The 20,944-nt window shown below is 50.7% G+C and overlaps 2 protein-coding genes and 1 long non-coding RNA gene across 5 annotated transcripts; 1 reads left to right on the forward strand and 2 right to left on the reverse strand.

Annotated features, from left to right (window-relative positions):
• Nucleotides 1-3,491: 3,491 nt before the first annotated feature.
• On the forward strand, nt 3,492-15,807 carry LOC134509753 (uncharacterized). The gene is made up of 3 exons (XR_010069408.1): nt 3,492-3,572; nt 6,716-6,817; nt 14,507-15,807. It is a non-coding gene; the product is annotated as an uncharacterized LOC134509753 (long non-coding RNA).
• On the reverse strand, nt 7,317-17,422 carry LOC134509713 (uncharacterized). 3 transcript variants are annotated; one of them, XM_063322318.1, is made up of 6 exons: nt 17,231-17,422; nt 16,764-16,849; nt 16,247-16,335; nt 16,024-16,131; nt 15,813-15,914; nt 7,317-7,578 (listed from the first exon to the last, which is right to left on the reverse strand). In XM_063322318.1, exons 1-6 carry the CDS (start codon nt 17,420-17,422, stop codon nt 7,526-7,528), a joined length of 630 nt encoding a protein of 209 aa, XP_063178388.1. In that variant the 3' UTR covers nt 7,317-7,525. The 3 variants fall into 3 exon arrangements, with proteins under 3 accessions (XP_063178388.1, XP_063178387.1, XP_063178386.1); XM_063322317.1 differs by having other exon boundaries at nt 15,798-15,914; XM_063322316.1 differs by having other exon boundaries at nt 15,798-16,131.
• LOC134509725 (coiled-coil domain-containing protein 81-like) lies at nt 17,361-20,257 on the reverse strand. The gene is made up of 4 exons (XM_063322333.1): nt 19,924-20,257; nt 19,200-19,261; nt 17,740-17,893; nt 17,361-17,487 (listed from the first exon to the last, which is right to left on the reverse strand). Exons 1-4 carry the CDS (start codon nt 20,000-20,002, stop codon nt 17,453-17,455), a joined length of 330 nt encoding a protein of 109 aa, XP_063178403.1. The 5' UTR covers nt 20,003-20,257; the 3' UTR covers nt 17,361-17,452.
• Nucleotides 20,258-20,944: the final 687 nt, after the last annotated feature.

A 20,944-nucleotide genomic window follows, 5' to 3' on the forward strand; every position in this document is an offset into this window, starting at 1 on the left:
CTCCACACCGCATCAGGGCCCACGGCGGCGTGGGGCAGGGCCCACTGAGGGGCCGGGGCCAGCAGCGCAGGCTGAGGGCGAGCGGGCCGGCAGTGCTCAGAGGCTGTGGCGCTCTGCCATGGCCAGGCCCCGCAGCCTCAGGCAGACTCGGCTGGGGGAGGCCTCAGGAAGGCCCCGCCTCCCAGCCCCACAAGGTCTCCAGCCTGGGGCTGTCAGCAATGGCGCTGGGCTGTGGCGGCGGGGCCAGCCCGGCTCCTCCCGGCAGCCCAGGCGGAGGGTGGGCGAGGGGGAGCGGCCCCCGTGGCCCTGGCTCGGCCTCCCCTCCCTCTCTGGCAGCAGACAAAACCAGTATCTGATGAAACACAACAAATTTATTCCATGAACTGGGTGCGGAGAGCACAGCCCCGCAGCTCGGGGCTGGCACCGGCTGGGGCTTTGCTGGGAAAAACCAGGCGAGAGTCACCCTGACGTCCCACACACGTACCTCGTGCCGGGACCTGCCAACCCGGCCCTCTGCCCGCGCCCCCACGGGATGCAGAAAGCAGCGCTGCTGGCCCTGGTGTGGTCCTGAGCCATGTCGCAGCAGACGAGTCCTTAACCAGCAGGCCTATCATGTTAAACTGACATTTGAGAAGTGATGAGACCCTAGTGGTGCACGAAAGCCTATTTTAAAAGTCGAGTTCTGTACAGGACTGCCATGGAAATTGACTGTTTGGAAAACAGTCTGTTCCCCCGCTCAATTTGCCAGCAGTCCAACCAACCCACGCTCGGATTTCTGTGCCTCGGCCTACCTTCCTTGCCCGCTAGAGTCTTGCAGTGCATTACCAGCTCAAGTGATCTAGCCCCAAAGGTAACCCTACTGAGGCGAGATCTTTCTATGAGAAACAACATCTTTCAAGGTCCTGTACATAATGGCACAGGAGGGATAAAAACCTTTTCCCGTGTCTAATTGAAAACACCTGGGTAAGTCCGGCTGCTGGCAGGAAACACCCCAGAATTGCCTCTAGATTGTCAGCAAATCAACAGTCAGGGATGGAGCACCAGCCACATCCCTTGCCTTTGGGGATTCACAAAAGCCCAAGCCTGCTGGTGAAGTCGTTACTCACAGGAGTCGTTCCCCATTGCGGCCATGGCTCCTTGTCAGGAACAGAACAGAGGGGGAAGCTCTGGGTGACAAAGGATGCCAGGACGCGCTCCAGAAAGAGAAGATCAGCGCCAATCCCCTCACCTGAGTGCAAAGAAATAGTTGCACCCCTACAAAATAGTTAAAAAAAGAACCCCAAGCCAAACCCACAGGACAGCATCCCCCTCTACAACCGTTTCAGCGGTAGTTACAACCGCTGCACAGCTGCAGGCTGATGGCCCTGCTGGCCCTGTCACAGGACTCTCACTGACAGCAGTTACCAAGGCCCTTTTGGAAGACTGCACTGTGCGTCACCTTCACTGGAGAGGACCTACTGCTTCCCTGTGGCTGCCTTTAGCAGCAGAGCCCTCTGGTTCTCCAGCCCACACTTTCCCACCTTGGATGCAGGAGGGACCGGCTTTCAGCCGCTGCTTTAACAGCTGCCTTTGCTGTGCTCCTCTGCTGTCTCCCTTCCCACCGCATCAGTCAGGGTGGGCTTCTTGTCATTCCAGACTGAGCCCCCAGCACATGCTAAAGAAACAACAATTAGCAAATAGGAACTCTACCCATAGCGCCTATCTGGACAGCCTATCAAGGTGTAATAGCTCATCCTACCCTTCCCAAGGTAGAGACCAGCCTATACTTTGATCCCGTATCTACCTACTGTACCATCTCTCCTAAAGCTCAAATCGTAATTACCTTTGCAAGAGGATGGCCGTTGAGGAGCAGTGGGCAGTAAACCATCACTGCCTGGAAAAAAGTAGCCGAGCAAGTGGCAAAGGAAGGAGCCGAGTTATCCCGAAGGCCAGCTCAGGCCAACAACGCTCAGGGAGCTTTGGTCCTCCCTGTCTCCCTCGCAAAGCTAGAAATGGCGCTTTCACCATCAAGCTCCTGTGGGATAGAAGGCAAACTTTTCAGGCAGCAGCTGTGTCCTGCCGCATAGGCTCTGAACTAGCCCTGCTGAAAAAGCTGACCAGCACATTGGGCTACAAAGAAGCAGCTCCTTGGTAAAGATGGCTTCCGAGACACGCGCAAGAGAACTTGACCAGCAGTGAGCTCACCTATGCAAGTGGGTCTATTTTTACAAGAAACCAGATGGAAACGTGCTGAAAGCCACCAAGGTGCAACGAAAGAGTGCAAACTCAGCTATTAAATATGAATTAAGCGTGCTTGCAAAGCGGGTCACGTCAACAACTCCTCCAAAGTGAATGGTAACAGACGACCTCATGGCCAAAGCCAATAGGTTTCCTAGACTGTGACAATGCATATGTGAATCGCCTTAGGGTGGCACATAAGGGAGCAAGAATTGTAACACGGGGTCCTTCTCGGGCTCCCAGCCGAGAGGCGCCTTTACGGCTGGCAATAAGAAGGGGGTTTAGCTAATGTGTACGTCTGCTGCCTTCTTCCCTGTACCCACGCAGGAACTAGAAGAGAAGAAAAGTGCAAGCGTTTTACCGTTTCTGTAGAAGTTCAGGTCAACATTTAAACAGCCAAAGCTCTGAAGAGTTACACTGACCCTTACGTAGGCACTTCTTTTGTCTCCCTTTGAGAGATAACTAAGCACATTCCCTCCTAGCCACAGGCTAGCATCCAGAAGCATGCAGAACACGCAGACAAACCTCCACCATTTTTTCAGGGATGTTTCAAGTCATGCGATACTTAGTGCAGGAGTTCACCAAACGTCACTAAACTCGGAGACTTTGACCCAGCCAGCCACAGCCACGGAGCTTCAGCTCACCATTTGTGTGTCAGAGCCATCAGACGGACGACCCCGTCCTCCTTGAGACACCCCTTGGGGCAGCCGTACCCAGCGCCGGGTGGCTGGATATGGCCTTTGCTCCATGGGGAGGCGCTTCCTGGGAGCAGGATCTCTCACTGGGGCACTGGGAAGCCCTCCTGAGGCCTGCATGCCTGAGGGACGGCTCTGCACTGCTCCATCGCTCACCAAAACCAGGGGCGGAGGAAGGCTGCCCTGGTGGCCTCCAAAAGAATCAGCTCCCCTGGGCTCCTCTGCGGCCATCGGGCACCTTTGCTGTCAGGCGGCTCTCCGCGCTGCTCTGCCAGCTTAACCAGCATCTCTTGCCCTCCATCTCTTCCCGCTCCTCACCAGCACTTCTCCTCCCTCCCCTCCCTGACCAGCTCCCCCCTGCTCTCCCCGGCCCTCTGGCCCTTCCCGCCCCTCTCCCCCCACCCCGCCGCCCTCTCCCAACCTTCTCTCCCTCCCTGACCTCCTCCTCCCGGCCCCAGCCTTGCTCCAGGGCCTGGCCCTGGGCCAGGGCAGCCCCGGGGAGGCGGCCATGGTTCCCGCGGGGTCAGAGGGCAGGAGGGGGCGCCCCGGGGCACGCTGGGAGTTGTGGACCCGGCACGGGGCTCCCGGCGGCCATCTTGTGTCGGCTGAGGGGAGGCTGGCACAGGCCGACAGGACAGATCTGCAGAGCCGGGAGCTGTGGTGAGTCCTGGGCCCTTGGGCTCCTGTCAGCCCTCTTCTGCCTCCCTGTTCCTCCCTGCCCTTCCCCTTTCCCCCTGGGTCCTGTTTTTCGCCTCCCTGTACCTCCCTTCCTCTCTCCTGCTGTGCTCGGCTCCCTGTCGCCCTTTCTCTTCTCTCCAAGTCCCTCTCTCTCTGTCATCCTTCCTCTCCCTCTACTTTCCCTGTCACCCTTCTTTCCTGCTCCCTGGGCCTCTTGGTTTCTCTCTCTCTCCTCTGCACAGAGGCCCCAGGCTGAGTGTGCAGCTCGCACTGTGCAGTGAGGTCAAACCCATGTGGCTACTGGACAGACCTCTCTCCCCCTGCTGAGCACAGAGTAACTAGGTTTGGGGTGTTTTTAGCTGCCTCAATTAAGCGACTCCAGTTAGATAGGATGAACCTGGCTTCAAAGTTTTACTCTGTTTTTTTTTCTTTACTCTGGGACCAGTTAATGAAGATATGCCACTATTATGTACTGGTAAACAGTGGGTTCACTCATTTGTCTTCCTGTTATGTCCACAATGAACAAACAGGCTCTATTAAAACTAGCTATGTAACATGAGCTTTACAAACTAGCTTGATCAGTCACTGTGAGCCAAATCATGCTTGCTTTACTTACAGGATTGTCCCCCCAATCATTCTGCTTGCATGAGAGGCCCTTCAGATGAGCTTCTATTTTTGCATTTTCCCTGGGCTATGCCATTAGCTGGGATCTGTTTGTTAAGTAGAAGATTAATGTCAGGCAATTTTAACACGTAATCTGATCTGGAATACTTGTTTACTGGAGTTGTTTACCCAATAGTAGATCGTGGACAAGATCAAATGATTTTATTGTTGTATTCAAAAAAAAAAGGTTCTGAATGTGAATGGAAAACCGTTTTCTGTATTCACTTACCTTTCTGTTCTGATGTATTTACTGATGCCTGTCTTTATTCCCAGTCATGGAATTCATAGAGTCGGTTCTGTGTGAGTAGCACGCAGTCAGTTTGGTTTGAACTAAGCCATGGGCAGAGCACTAGCGTAAGGTTTGGACCCAGAAATGTGCACTCTTGTGGGCCTTGTGTCAAATCATCTATTTGTGCACAGAAATAAACCACACAAAACAATTTCTGTAGTCAAAAATGTTACGTGATTGGGAAGGTGACATGTGTCACTGATTCTAGGGACTGTTTTCTTCAGTAGGCAGATATTTTTTCTCGGGGTTGGTTGGGTTGGAGGTTTTTCTTCCATTGAAGACTAAAGCTGTTTGGGTTGTTTTCTGCATGTAGTTGTTCATATACTCCTCTATGTATAGATTCGAAATTGATGTCCCCTTTATTGGTAAGACACAAGTTTATAGTAATCCTGCTCACATTTCCTGGTGGCAGTCAGTACGTAACATAATAGGCGAGTTGAAGGTGTGACACGTTTACATGATCGGAAAGGAACAGAATACAGGTCCGTATACTCACCTGCAGCTGTTTTCTTTGAGTGGAGGACAGTGAAAGAACTTCAATTTTATTCCACCTTTTTTATAAGTGAAATATTTCAGTTTGACTATTTTAAGCCCAAAATATTAACATAATGTTACTGGACCATTACACGAATTCTTAGCATAATTATACTAAGAATATAGACATACTGGACCATCATACTAATTCTTAGCGTAATTTATCCAATCACAATACTTTGGAAGATGATTCACTTTTAAAATCAGTAGGTAAACTTTCCAGTGGTTTTTTAAGATATCTTTTCTCTACATGTGCTGTATTTTATTTCATTTATTTGCCTATTCTTTGCAAGTTTTGGCTGAGTGGCAGGCCTCATGTCTTTTGTCAGTGAATGGCTGAAAGATGGAAACAGTAGAAGGGTTTTCGTGGTCAGATTTTGCAAAGCTGTCTTTTTGCCCAGTGGAATTACTGTCTGTCTTGGTTCATTGGATCTTTAAAAACAGAGTTTCACATGACACTGAGGGCAGTTGCTTGTGTGTTCGGTGCAGATCGAGCAGCAGAACACATCTTAATAACAATGCAACATCTTGTTTTCCGGTGCACCCTTGCTATGTTTTTTTCTCCAAGGTCTCTTATTTTCATACTGCACAGAGGTTGACTTGTAGGGTTACATTAGGAACATTGCCGTTGCTTTAAGAGCTTTGTATTTCCTGGGGCTGCACGTTGTGCATCCTACAAGCTTGGTACTTTGTACAAGAACTGTATGTAACTGCCGCCTTACGCTCATTTCAATAGACAATATTAAAATTATTCTGGGCAGATTGTTAGCTACAGCTGCCTCACCCTGTTGAGCGTGCTGGGGGGGTTAGTTCTCCTTTTGCCAAGGGGTTGTGTAGCAGTGGGCAGCTCTGAGAAGCCGTCCTAAGCCCTTCTCCGTCATGAATCACAGATAACAGGCAGGAGGAGAAAGGGCCTGGCAGAGGTATTTTTTCCTCTGTGTAATTAATTGCCCAGAGTGCTATAGTATTCTTAATCTTTAACTGGAGTGTTCGTGAGGTTGTTCTGCATTATATCAGGAGTAAGGGAAGTACCCACAAAGCCTCAGATCTGGGGAGACTTCATTTGTTTTTTGAAGTTCCAACTGCCTTATCCTGAGGAGATTCAGTCAAGCTCAGGTATTGGCCATCACTGTCTAATCTGTACTGAATGGGTCGCGTTCCATCTTCCTGATACAGATACCGTTATCCTTCAACAGAAGTTCTTTTGTCATCATCATTTAAAGTGTGTTATCATTCAGCTACCACCTTCCATCTTTGCTCCGAAGGAGTGCAGAACAGAGTTTGTATTGTATTTACCTTTCGGGGTATTCATAAAAATTGCTGATTTTACTCCAGGAGTACCAGTCCGCATGAATAGTACTGGCAGGATATTGCTGCTAATAGGGGTTCAGTCTTGCAGCATGTACATTCTCGTAACCATTACATGGAATACTTTAGTTAATACTGGATCCCTTGTATTGCAAAAACCCCTAGATTCCGCTGGAGAAAGCTGTTTGGTTTTGTTTTGCTTTGTTTTGTTTTCAAAGCGCACAGCAATCTTGTTCTCTTGAGTAAAAAATTCTGGTATTTTACTTAATGCAACTTTGAAATCTGACACTATTTCTCTGCTCATGCTTCAATTTCATATTGTGATTGTCAGGCAATGTTTGACTGGGTGGACATTGCTAGCAGCGGGTTGGCATCTATGTCCCCAGTTGGAACAGGTCTGGAGACAGTGAAGCAGCAAACTGAGGAACTTAAGGTATGAACGAGCAATTTATTTCATTTCTATTTTTATCAGTCTGCATTTTCCTGTGGTGTTTAGTATTTTTCTGTATTTTTCAAGAGTCAAAAGCAATTTTCAACTTCTAGTAGAAAAGAATCTGTATGAAAATTTCAGATAACATTTCATTGCACACTTTTCATTTTAAAATGTGTTTAATTTTAAAATCTATTCCAAATTTTGGTGAAAGTACATTTTATTTTGTGACTGTGTTCCGATAGCCGAGAAATACTTCTAGTGGCACTCCTTGTCTTTCACAGGCTGTAAGGTTATTATGTGCAGGGTTCTTTTGCTGTGACTTTTACATGTTCTGGTTTCTACCGTGAACAGCTTCCTTGAGGCTCTGAAAGAATGCCTCCACAGCTTCACTTCTGCAATTACAGGCTTTACCTAAATGCTCACACAGATCACAACATTCCCGGTACATTAGTAAGCTGGAAATCAAAATTTCAGGCTAACTTAGACCTTCAGAAGCCTGTCTTTGTGGATCTGTGACTTGAGTATGCTCCTGACGTCAGTAGGCTGTTATGCGATATATAAAAACCAGGGATGTATAACGATCAGGTAATGTCCTTGGTTTCATGGCTCGCTTGTACTTTTTTTGGCTGTGGGCAGGTTGTTTAGTCTATCTATTTTATGATGTAACTTCAAATGACCCATAATCTTACGTACTTCAGAAGAACACACCTAGGCGAGTTGCTCAGAGTGCTGTCCCAGTTGCATGTACCAGAGAGGGTGTTCTGCTGAAGAAAATTTGCTTTCAGGTCTTCTGAAAAACAATTCTATCTGAAGTTTCACGGATGGTGTTATCACAACCCCCAGAGCTAGAAGTGACTCCAGATGCGTTCTGCCTTTTGTACAGACCAGAGAGATCGTTGGAGAATACTTTCCTATTAGCCATCTGTGGAATAATTACTAAATTGGCCAAGAATACAAAGATACAGCATTGTTCACACATTATGGAAAGTCATAAAATCAAGAGGCTTCTGAGGTAGAATACAGCCACAGCTAGCACAGGAAGAATGCAACATCTGTGATTCCCTGTACAAGGTTGTTTGCGAAACTACACGAGGGATGGAACGGAACACGCTTGTTCCGTGGCCTTCCCTTGTGACGAATAGCAGATATGGGGACGAGATGGTACTACAGAACTGATAAGCGGCCTACACGCTACCCGAGCCAACATTTCGTCAAATGTTGATGAAATGCTGTCCTTTTGTGCAAACTTTGCTCACCACAATGTACCAAAACACACCTCCATCCCGGAGGCTATCCGCCCCCGAGGTGTGAACACTGCTTCTTGAATACATTAATCATAATAAAAGTACGTATGACTAAAGTCACTCAAAATCTACTTTGAAGATAAAAAAAAAATATAAAAATAGCCCAAGAGAGAGGGGATGTCAGGGAAGACACCATCGCGAAAAACTCCACCACTGATTTCCGGGATCAGTCGACGGGCTGAGCCTCTCTTCCCCCCCATAGGGACGCCTTTGGGTAAGACTTCGATTACACCGAGCGCTTTCTCGGGGACTTAGAAATTTCTCTAGAGACTCTCTACCCTACATTTATAGCCAGGCTGTATCGTTTATAATTTTGTCGCGCGTTTGTATACTTAACAATATCCTTATTTGCACGTGCTTTGCAGACAGTGTATTTATCACCGGCAATCCTAAAGAACCTGTATATCTGTTGTTTAAATAAACTGCACTGTTTCAGTAGCTAGTCGTTTCGCTTTCTCACTGAACGCGACCAAAACTTGAGAGAGGCCGTGCTAGTTCAGGAGCACGACTAGACTGAAGGTGCAGCCCACTATTAGTGTATCCAAATCGTAATAGTTTAACACATATTAAACGCGATTGGACTGATAGTGCTGAATTGGGCATCACTCAGAATTTAAACCTAGCCGCACCTAGCCTCCCACCTCGGTGAGGAGTGTTAGAACGCAAGGGGGTTTATCTTCTGCCAAAACTGCTTGGCCCCGTTTCACGCAACAGAATTTGGCGTAGTCCGGCGGGATTGCCATGGATAAACTGCTGCAAAAATATGATTGTGCCCCTTCCCAGGCTGGGAAGGAGTGGGCCCAAAAATTTTGGAAGGATGAAGAGAAAGTGGTGGAACGTATTGAAGAGTGTCGGGTTTCACAGAAGCTCAGAGCAGGGAAAGGCAAGGGTGTGATTTGTGCTGTGTTAGGCGCCTGTTTATCTTGTGCACAACAAGAAGCTAGGGAAACCCCTGCTCCTAATCTGATTTCAGCTGTAGAATATGCAACCCTGAAATCGGAGAATGAGGTGCTGAAGTCATCATTAGCCTTTCAAAAGGAGACAGGAGAAAAATTAAGAACTCAAGTTGATAAGCTTGTGAGTGAGAATGAATATTTAGGAAACCCACTTAAAATGTTATTAGAAAGGGTGACTGGGCTCTTAGATAAAATGCAGCCCTCGACCCAGGTCCAACAAATTCGTAAGTTAATGTGTTATCCAAATTCCGGAACCCAGACCGGAGATTTTTTGTCTAATAGTGAGGATGACGAAGAAGATGAGGAGGAAAGGACTTTTACTTTGAAATCCCAAGTTTTTCCTTTACGTCCTCTGGTTAAAACTGAAACTGCGGTTGATGACGATGATGAAATTCACACCACTGTGCGTACCGTTCCATGGACACCAACCGAGTTAACATAAATAAGGGAGAAATATTCGAGGCGACCAGAAGAGTCAGCTGTTGAGTACGTGTGGCGAGTTTCTTCTGAAGGGGGGGGACAGAATTATGCTGAGTGAGGAAGAAGCAGGAGACTCTTGGGGACCAGGAGTGTTTTTAACCACTATGCCTGGGGATCATAATTATTCCCTAACTGCTCGAGCAGCCTATTGGGCAGGGGGTATGGATCCGCAAGAGAGGGGGGAGCCGTTAGAGATTAGAGCTACGGGCTACTCTGATCTGTTTGCGGCTGTACGGAAAGCAGCTTGTCTGCAAGCCATGTATGACAGAGAGGAATTTCGGAAATCCCCAATGTCAACCGCTATCGACCCCGATCGATTAGCCCCTCTCATCCGTGGTCTTCCCGATTGCCTGAAACCGTTCCTTGTTCGCACTCAAGATCGTATACGGGATGCTCGGGGTGCTCATGGGCGGGGCCGTCGTCACTACATGCCCACCTGGAATGAATATGTACAGGAAATAGACCAATATGGGCGCCGAATGGGCTGGGCCAGCCTAACTAGTGAGAAATCCTCCGAACACCCCGGAAAGGTTCGCCAAGTCCGAACTCACACTCAAAACCCTAAATCGGAAGAAAGGTTTAAGCCTGATAAGGACTGAAATGAGTTGTGGCGTAAAACCCTACAATTAGGGGTGCCCCGACAATTCTTGCACGGTGTCCCTACGGGAGATCTCCGTACACTAGTCCAATCTCTAACTAGAAAGAATAATGCGGCTGGGGAGAAAAGTCTAACCAGAGAATCCCCAAGCAGTGAGAAAATTGTGCCTTCTGCACCGGAACGTAACTTGATTGATTTGACAGAGTCCCAGCCAAAAAACTCCTATCCCCGGGGAGGGCAGTGAGCCACCCTGTCCGGCAGGTACTAGCTATTCAATGGCTCTCTCATAAAGACTCCGAACCCGTTATTGTCATTCCTGTTGGACCCCGGAAGATATTGGTAAATTTTATTATCGATACCGGAGCCCAAATGTCTGCAATCACTAATGAAACAGCACAACTTCTAGGTATAAATCCCACCCGACGCAGAGTCAACTTCACAGGAATTGATGGTGTGGTAAAAACATGCCCCACTGCAAAAATTAACCTCTGGTTGCTGGGAGAGCAGCGAATGACTAGGGCGGAAGTGTTAGTGGGTGCCTCACGTACTAACCTCCTAGGATTTGACGTGCTGCGTGGGCGAATGTGGAAATTCCCAGATGGAACTGTGTGGAGTTTTGCACGATGCAAAAAAGGATTAGACACAGTTAAACTGGGCCTATTAGAAGCATCTATACCTTTGCCTCCCTCTAAAATTACCAACGTCCGACAGTAGCCACTGCCTGCAGCTGCACTTGCAGGAGCAGACGGGGTGGTATCAGATTTAGAAAAAAGAGACATCATTAAGAGGACTCACTCGCCTTATAATTCACCGGTGTGGCCAGTAAAGAAACCAACCGGGCAATGGCGTTTCACAGTAGATTACCGAAAGTTAAACGCCAGCACTGCACCCCTGACCGCTGCGGTTCCAAATATCGCGGAAATTGTGACAATGATAAAAGGAGCTGCCCATCCTTGGATGGCTGCCTTAGATGTAAAAGACATGTTTTTTATGATTCCCCTCCTTGAGCAGGACAAAGCACAGTTTGCATTCACATGGAAAGGAGTCCAATATACCTTTAACCGACTTCCACAAGGGTACAAACATTCCCCCACCATTGCTCATAATGCTTTAGCTAAAGTGCTATCAGAGATTCCTGTTTCACAGGGATGTACGGTATACCAATATATTGACGACATCTTAATAGGGGGAGAGAGCCAAGAAAGTGTACAAGACATGATGCAAAACGTCCGAAAAACATTACCAGATTTGGGATTGGAAATTCCAGACTCAAAATGTCAGGGACCCGCACAGGAAGTTAAATTCCTGGGGGTCTGGTGGATTAAGGGAGCTGCTTCTGTCCCTCAGGATACCCTGGAAAAAATAGAGCATGGACAGAATCCATCCAGCATGAAGGAGTTACAGCAAGTTCTGGGAACTTTAAGCTATTGGCGTAAACACATCCCTGTCTTTTCCATCATTGCTCGCCCCCTTTATAGTTTGCTCAAAAAGGGTAAATCCTGGGAGTGGACTGAACAACATACTAATGCTCTGGAATTGCTAATAAAGGAGCTAAGGATATTCCAACAGCTTGATCCTATACATCCAACTGACCCTGTCCATGTAGAATTGTTGGAGGATTTTTAGTACAAAGGGGTCATCCTGTGAACACTCCAAGCACCGAAGAATTGCTAACAACTATGTAGGCTTTGCACCGAAGAATTGCTAAAAACTTAGTAGGCTTTGTTAGTTTGAAGGTTATGTGAAAACATTGTAGTGATGTTAGAAATGCTGAGACAACTAAGATATGAGAAAGTGTGCTGATTTGGATACACTAATAGTGGGCTGCACCTTCAGTCTAGTCGTGCTCATGAACTAGCACGGCCACTCTCGAGTCTTGGTCACGTTCAGTTAGAAACCAAAACGACTAGCTACTTAAAAAAGTGCAGTTAATTTAAACAACAGATATAGAGGTTCTTAGGATTGCCGGTGATAAATACACTGTCTGCAAAGCACGTGCAAATGGAAGTATTGTTACATATACAAAACACATGACAAAGTTATAAAGATACAGCCTGGCTATAAATGTAGAAAAGAGATTCTCCAGAGACATTTCTAAGTTTCCCGAGAAAGCACTCGGTATGATCTAAGTCTTACCCAAAGGCGTCCCTATGGGGGGGAAGAGAGGCTCAGCCTGGCGACTGATCCCAGAAGTCAGTGATGGAATTCTTCGTGATGGTGTCTTCCCTGGGTATCCCCCCTCTCTCGGGCTATTTTTATACTATTTCTTATCTTCAAGATGGAGTCTGAGTGACTTTAGTCATACATACTTTTATTATGGTTGGTGTAAATTTTTCTCGCTTCATAATTAAAGGTATAGTTTATGAGAAATTCAGGGCGCAGACTCAAGAAGGAGTGGTCGCAGCTTGGAGGCATTAGCCTTTGGGATGGAAGTGTGTTTTGGTATTATAATGACATTATAATGAGCAAAGTTTGCACAAAGGACAGCATTTCATCAAAATTTGACAAAATGTTGGCTTCGAGTATTGAGCGGGCAGCTAATGGGCAGCTTATCTGTTTCATGGTATTGTCCCATTCCCGTATCTGCTATACATCATAAGGTAAAGCCGCGGAATAATTGCATCCCATCCCGTACCTCATGTAGCTTATCAGGGAACCACGGGTGTTGTATTCTTCATGCCAGCTGCAGCTATTTTCTACCTCAGAAGTCTCTTGATTTTATACTGTTCCTTAATGTGTGAACAATGCTGTACTTTTGTATTTTTAGCCAATTTAGTAATTATTCCACACCCTGTCTGTGCCTCACTCCTCTCCGCTCGGTGCCTGCAGGCAGTGCCCTTGGCCCTGCTGCACTTCACAGAGGCGTGGCTCCTGGGCACAGCTGTCTCTCTGCAGCGCTGCCCACTTGCCAGGAGCTCCCTCCGTCCCAGGAGCCTGGCCCAGCTCAGCAGCAGAGGACCAGCCCAAGGCAGCCCTTTCTCTGCCCCCACTGGGCTCCCTCCAGGTGTCCCTGGAGCTCCAGGGGAAGGTGCTGGGAAACAGGCTGAAGGAATGGCTGATGTTTCCTCCTTCAGCCAGGGACAGAGGCTTCTTTCCAACAGTGTCATTTCTCATATCGGGAAAACAACTGGGCATGAGAACAGCCTTTCCTTGTGCCATCGTTACACAGGGCACCCAGATAGTGCCAGGGAGGGATCTCTGTTAGCCCTGCAGAGGGAAGGGATGCAGCTGAGTCAACTGAGTCACCTCCTCCTGTGTTTTCAGCCCTGGAGACAGAAAGGGACTTGACTCCCTCCCATGCACAAATCCCTTTTGACACAGGTGGTGCAGGAGCCAACCAGGAGAGGAGAACCGAATGGATGGTCACTGAGCAGCCAATGATTGGCAGGTGAACAGAGTCCCAGTTTGGGAGACAGATAGTTGGAAGTAACTGTTGGAACACAGGAGGACAGAGAATGTTGTGCATTGGTTGGGTAAAAGGCCATGATCGTTCAAACTCGATCACTGCTCAGCTCAACCAACCGGTAGATAGCCTCATGTGGCTGCAGCAAATTGATATTGTAGATGATGGTCGGGAATGGGAACGCTTACTTGAATGGTTACATGTTAAGCATGGCCACACAGGCCGTGCTGACCTATATCAGGAAGGTCTGGCCTGAGGGTGGCCTGTATCAGCTAAGCTGTGCAAACGAGTAGTGACTGCCTGTTCACAATGTCGCCTACGACTCAGTAAATATCATCCGAGTAAGGCACCTCCCTTACACATTCGGGACAAGAAAACACTGTGGCATTCCCGGCAGATTGATTATATTGGGCCCTTGAGATCATCAGGTGAGAAAAGATGCATCCTAGTAGGAGTGGAGGTCATACAAGTGGTTCCCAGAGAGCTTTAGAACAAGCCACCGTTTTCCCTCCTGGATCCTTGGGCATGGGAGCAATCTCTGGACGTATAGAAATTTTTGAGGCTGGTGCTGCGCCAAGTGAGAAAGTGTGGTTTTGAGGACAAAGGTGCCAGGAAAGCCTGCAGCCCCAAGGTTTGTGGGCTTCAGGTAGAAAATAGCCGCAGCGGGCATGAAGAATACAACATCTGTGCATCTGTGGTTCCCTGATAAGGATGCTTGTGAAGCTACATGAGGTATGGGGCAGGATGCAATTATTCCATGGCTTTACCTTATGATGTATAGCAGATACGGGAATGGGACGATACCATGAAACAGATAAGCTGCCCATTAGCTGCCCGCTCAATACTTGGAGCCAACATTTTGTCAAATTTTGATGAAATGCTGTCCTTTGTGCAAACTTTGCTCATTATAATGTCATTATAATACCAAAACACACCTCCATCCCAAAGGCTAATGCCTCCACGGTGCTGACTGGGAGCTGACTGGGGACAAACCGCAGAACTAGCGGAAACTGGCAGATGTAAGCAGAATGAAGAAGAAAAGGACCAAGGAAACAATTCCAAGAGAAAGAGGTAACATCAGAAAAAAGGCCAGCCCGGTTACCAAGAAAACCAGTAAAAAAGCAAGAGACCACCAACAAGGATTAAGTGGTTGCAGTTGGGGATCAGATGATGGGTGGTACGTCCTGGGAAACCTGACTGTAAGGGTACAACTAGGGGGTGAGATCTGCAGTAGGCGTCCCTCGTTGGAGGCACCCATCTCGACCTTCTCTGCCCTGTTGAGGTGGCACCTGCAAAATTCCTACCATGATCTAGATGGCAGCTGTGTGCACTCCTGAAACAACGAACCAGGGGCCTGCTTCCACTCTATCACCTCCTCATGCACCGAGCCCATAAAGAGCAGCTGGAGAAGCGGCTGCATACTTCTTCTAGCTGCAAGGCCACCACTGACATCACAAGCACCTGCAAAAGCCAGGCGTTCATCCATACCCAAACAGCTACTTAGCCACCAGGGACATCAGGAGCAGCTGTACAAGCCAGGTCCTGCTCCTGCCCCACCACCTTCTCATCCACCTGTGGCATCACAGGCACCTGCACAGGCCAGGAGTTCGCACACGCCGTGTCAACTACTCAGGCACTTGTGACACCGTAAGCAGCTGCACATGGAACGTTCTTGCTCCAGCTTTGTCACCTACTCAGGCACATGAACAAGCCAAGTGCCTCCTTCTACCCCATCACCTGCTCATCCACCTATGACACTGCAAACAGCTGCACAAGCCAGAAGCCTGCTCCGGCCCTGTAACAGCTCAAATCCATATGACATCCCATGAACCTACACAAGCCAGGAGCCTGCTCCTGCCCTAATGCCTACTCACCCACCCATGGCATCACAGGCACCTGCACAGCAGGAGCATCCTCACTGCCAACACCCTGGCTTTTCCGCCTTCATCTGTCTCCCATTCCCATCTCCACATGCTCTCCTTTCTCCCAGGCACCTTTCTCACCCACTCCACAACCTCCCAGTGCCTCTGTCTGTCTTTGTCTTTCTGAGGCAGATGCTACCTCAGAAGCATTGTCCCAGCGAGGTCACCTGATTGACTTCCTCCCTCAGCTGTTGTTGTGACTGTTCCAGCAGTCCCAGTGCTTTTTGACCTCATGGGCCCTCTCGTCCCGCCTCCCTTCTGCAGTTCAATCCTTTTCCTGTGACAACCAGTCGGTGCCCGCTCTGTGGGCATCTTACCTACATCTTCCTGACCTGGACAGCTGGCAGGAACGGTGGCCATCAGCCCCAATTGTGCCTGACATCTTCTCCTGGCACAGGCGCAGCTCTGGGCATGCTTGGTGCGTACCGTGCTTCCTGAAGGAGAACAGCACCAAACAAAGTAACTCCTGGGCAATGTCCTGCTGGGAAGAGCTGATTTCATGGCAGGTTAGACGCAGGTCCCAAGACCGGTCCAGGGTCTTACCTGGCAGAAGTCTTCTCCCCCAGGTCTTGCTGCCTTCTGCCTGGACTCTGGCTTGACAGCATGGGGAGGGAAAACTTTGCAGCAGCTTCTCAGGATGCCACACTGTGCCTGGGAAAGGAGGAAGCTCTTTAGAGCAGCCCCGAGGGGAGTGCGTTTCAACCAGGCTGTGGTCACCCAGCATGGGGAAGGGCCCCACCTGGAGAGCTGCGACCCATTCCCATACCTCTTCTGATCCTCTGCTGTTCTGCAGCCTTCTTGTGCTGGTTGGCGAGAGCCTCCACCACCACGGTGCTGATCACAACGAATCGAAAACTGGAAAGCAGGTGATGACACAGGTTTGAAGAAGGGTGACCCCTACCCTCTGCAGCTCCCCAGCACCAGTCCTCCTGGCTGTCGTGCAAGGCATGGCACCCCTTTCCCTTTGTGGCCATGCAGAGGTTTTATTTGCAATCTCCACCCAACACCAGAAGATGTAGCTTAAAGTCCTCTCCCTGTGCAGCTGCTTCTCTCTGATGGGAATGATGCCAGGCTGGGCATGAGAAACACAATCACAATGCCTGGCCACCCCGGGAGAATACAGGTGTAGCCCAAACTCAGCATTAGTTCACCAGAAACCAGTCACTGCAGGACTGATCCCTGACTCAATGCTGAGTGCTGAGCCCCAATAACATGCGCTCCTGAGCAGGAGCTGGGAAGCCGCCTGCTCAGTCAGTCGAGGGCTGCAGAGGAACCGCACTCACCTTGGGAACATGCGGTCAGGAGCAGCCTGCATCCCCCAAGTGGTGGCCGCTCCACCGGAGACCACTGCACATCGCACCCACAGCCTCTGCAAAGTGGCACAGAGCTGTTAGAAGCTTCCCAAGGCAGTTTTTTCTTGGCTCCCAAACGAAGCGGGCACTGTGTCCTACTTCAAAAGAAAGCCACTTCTCAACAGCCCTCTCCCAAACCTTTCTCCATGAACATTAGCCCTTGCTCTGCTCTGGAGAAGCTGCAGAGCAAACCCTGAGACTGCGCAATATAACACTGCCAGGCTTTTCACAGGGCAAGGACCCAGAACCTCAGAAGAAACTTTCTTTGCCAAGGCAGAAGTCAGTGGCGGTGAGCACGGGGAAAGAAAGGCATGTCACTGCCCTGCCACATCCAGGCTGGCCAACGGCCATTGGCTTCCCAAAGACACTGAGGCGTCCTCAAAAGTGGAGCAACTTACAGTGTGAAGCAGTGCCATGCGGCTGGCCTTGCTCTCCAGCCCTGTGACGTAGTCGTAATAAAACCGCATGCACAGGACACCGTCTTGGCAGGAGAGAACGCCAATGTCTTTGAAGGCGAAGGAGAGGTGCTGCTTCTTCCTCAGTTGGAAAGAGTAGAGGAGTATGGTGTCTCGCATGCAGTCCTCCACCATGTGGCGCGGGAAGGAGGTGGCTTGTGATAGTCACCTGTAGTTCAGCGGCTTGATCTCGACATCCTCTGCAAGGAGGAGAAACATCATCGCTGCCACAGCAGGCTAAATTTCCATGTACGATTCGTAACAAAATGCCACAGAAAAGGTCATTTATCAACACAGCTCTTGGGGAGTGGTTTGTTTTGGGGGCGTTCAAGCCATCCCTCGACCTTTGGAGGCAACTCTTTGTTTCTCCCGGCCCTTTCCAAAGAGCAGAGAGCACACACCTGCCCCTAGACACGGAGTGGGGAAGTGGCACGTGGCCTCTGGCTTCTCACCAGGGATAACCCCTGTGGGGAACGTGAGCTCCTGCAGACACGCCTTGTCCATGTTCAGCTGGAAGACTGGTCTTCGAGCCATAAACACCTCTTCTTCACCCTGGAATCGCTCTTGGACCATAGTGAAGGTCCTGAGTCCTGGGAGCAGGACGCCCTGCCCGGGAAAAAGACCAAAGGCTGGTGAGTGAGGACTTCAGAGAGGGGCAAAGGGAAAGCTGTGGAAAAGGCCCATGTTCTCCATTTGTTTTCTTCCCCTCCTCAAAACTTTTCACAGAATCACAGAATCTTAGTGGTTGGAAGGGACCTTTGAGATCATCGAGTCCAACCACATAAAAAAAAAAAAAACAACAAAAAAACCCACACAAAAAAAAAGCACCCACCAACTAAACTCCACACCCACAACCCCACACACAACACCCCACCACAAACCAATAATCTTGGGCACTAGAGCATGCCCTGAAGAGCCATGTCTACACGTTTCTTAAATACCTCCAGGGATGGTGACTTCACCACCTCCCTGGGCAGGTTGTTCCAGTGCCTGACCACTCTTTCAGTAAAGAAATTCTTCCTAATATCTAATCTAAATCTCCCTTGCCGCAGCTTCATACCATTTCCTCTGGTCCTGTCGTTATTCCCTTGGGAGAAGAGGCCAACCCCTGCCTCTCTATAGTTTCCTTTCAGGTAGTTGTAGAGGGCAATGAGGTCTCCCCTCAGCCTCCTCTTCTCCAAACTAAACATGCCCAGTTCCCTCAGCCTCTTTTCATAGGACTTGTTCTCCAGACCCCTCACCAGCTTGGTGGCTCTCCTCTGGACACGCTCCAGCACTTCAATGTCTTTCCTGTAGTGAGGGGCCCAAAACTGAACACAGTACTCGAGCTGAGGCCTCACCAGTGCCGAGTACAGAGGCACGATGACTTCCCTACTCCTGCTGGCCACGCTATTCCTGATACAAGCCAGGATGCCATTGGCCCTCTTGGCCACCTGGGCACACTGCTGGCTCATGTTAAGCCGGCTGTCCACTAACACTCCCAGGTCCTTTTCTGCCGGGCAGCTTTCCAGCCACTCAGCCCCAAGCCTGTAGCGTTGCCCGGGGTTGTTGTGACCAAAATGCAGGGCCCGGATTTGCCAACATCCCTTAGCTAGAGAGGATCCCAGGCACTTGCAGCACAGGGAATACCCCTGGGACTGATTCCTATGGATTATCCTTGGCATTACTGGCCCAGCATAATGCCCTGCATCTCTGCCTGGTCTCTTCACTCTGATCACAGCAAAGGGCAAAGCCCTATCGTCTGCCAGACGCTTTCTCAGGCTAGATCTGGACTTGGTTTCTCCCCTGGTTGACCAAGTAGCAGCTCTTGGCATATGGGGTCTTCTCGGTGTGCTGCCAGGATGCTCAGGGAGGGATTGCTCCCCGGGGCCCGGGCTCTCCAGGGCAAAGGGGGACCAAGACGCCAGCCCACCTTGTCCAGCTTCAGCTGTCCCAGGATGTACGCAGACACAGCATCCCAGATAGTCACAACCTCTGTAAAGCGAGGGAAAGAGGTGTCAGGCTTGGGGACAGCCAGCTCACAGCCTCTCGACATGCTCCTCGCCCAGGGGGTGACAGATGCAGGCATCCACAAACAGCCCAGCCAGACACTGCCATCACGGCTGCGGACCTGGGCTGTGCCCCAATTTCAGACTGCCAGCCTTACTCTTCTCCTGGGGCAGGGCTGGAGCAGAAATGGGGACATGGGAAGGACTCACGACCAGGACTGTGGCCACCTAACCCCCACAAAGGAATGGCACCCCAGAGGCCAGAACATGGTCTGCCAGCCTGGTGGCACAAGAGGACCCCGTGGAGAGGAAGAGAGGTTCTCCCAAAGGAGACCAGTCCAAGGTGAAGGGCTAATTTTTCATCCCAGGGCCAGAACCCTTAGAGGTACCAGCGCCCAGGGAAAGCTGGCTGTGGATGGCTTCCCTCGCAAGGGCACCAAGACATTCCCACGGGAGCCTCAGGGCTCAGGGCAGCCCCAGCATCACAACCCAGGAGTCTGGGATGCCACACTGTGCCTTGAGCCTTCAGGAGGGGCTCTCGCTGCACCCCCCAGCCCTGCCCAGCCACCCCCACAGTCCAGCAGCTCCAGCTTTTGACACCGACAGCCCCAGTGCAACCCCTTGGGAAGCAGCTCCTAAACCTCTTACCCTTGGTGGAGAGACACAGGAGGGAGGGGAACAAGCTGCTCAGCTCCAAGCTGATGGCCACGGTGCAGCAGCCCTCCATGGCGCTTGCCGCTTGCTCTCAGCTCAGAAAAAAGGGCTGCTCTTTGCAGCTCCTCACCCAAACCTCCTCTCTGACGTGCCCCTGCTCTGCCTGTCAGCAAGAGTCCCCCAGCGCAGCCCCGATGCCTCCCGACCCTGCTCCTGGCCGTGGAGCAGCTCCGAAGGGCAGCAGTGGGGAGCCCCTGAGCAGTGCCCAGGCCTCACCAGGAAGTGCCGGCACTGCCACGGCACTGGGGAGACCCTCACCCTCCCCAATAGCCACCCCCAAATCTATGGGAACCCCCCCAATAGGCCCCCGCCCCCCATCTGTGCCCCCCTCCAAATCTGGGGACACACCCCCCCTCCCTTGGTGTGCTCGCTCTGCTCCTCTCCAGGGGACCCAGGCATCTGGGTGCCCCCGCCCCGGGAGCGGGAGGGAATTGAGGAGGGATGGGAGTCGCCTGGGTGCCTGGGGCCCTCCAGGACACCCCCCACCACCACCCTCAAGGTTATGTGTGCCTCAGTTTCCCCTGACTGCGTGCGGGGCAGTCACTCCCCGGACGACCAGGTCCCCGCCAGCCCAACGGGCGCTGTCGCGATGAGGCCGGAAAGCGCGGACGCAAAGCAGCCGTAAAGCGCACAGCGGGGGTGGGGCCGAGGGGTGGGGGGTGGCTCAGGCCGCCGTTAACTTCTGGGGGCGTGGCCACAGCGGGGAGCACACGGCGGCATTTGGGTGGGAGTGGCACACGGCGGCGGCTCAGCGTCCTCAGGCTGGTGTGCCCCCGGGTCCCCCAGCGTCCCCTCACCCCTCCATGGGCCCCCCCAAGGTCCTCCTCACACCCCACCGGGTACCCTCAGACTCCCGAGCACCCACAGCCCCCTCAGCGGCCCCGGGTCCCCTCAGCCGCCCCACCCCAACGTCTGCTCAGCCTCTCCAGTGTCCTCTCAACACCCCCATGCTCCA

Source organism: Chroicocephalus ridibundus, unplaced genomic scaffold, assembly GCF_963924245.1.
Source record: "Chroicocephalus ridibundus unplaced genomic scaffold, bChrRid1.1 SCAFFOLD_26, whole genome shotgun sequence".
In the NCBI taxonomy this organism is placed as follows: Eukaryota; Metazoa; Chordata; class Aves; order Charadriiformes; family Laridae; genus Chroicocephalus; species Chroicocephalus ridibundus.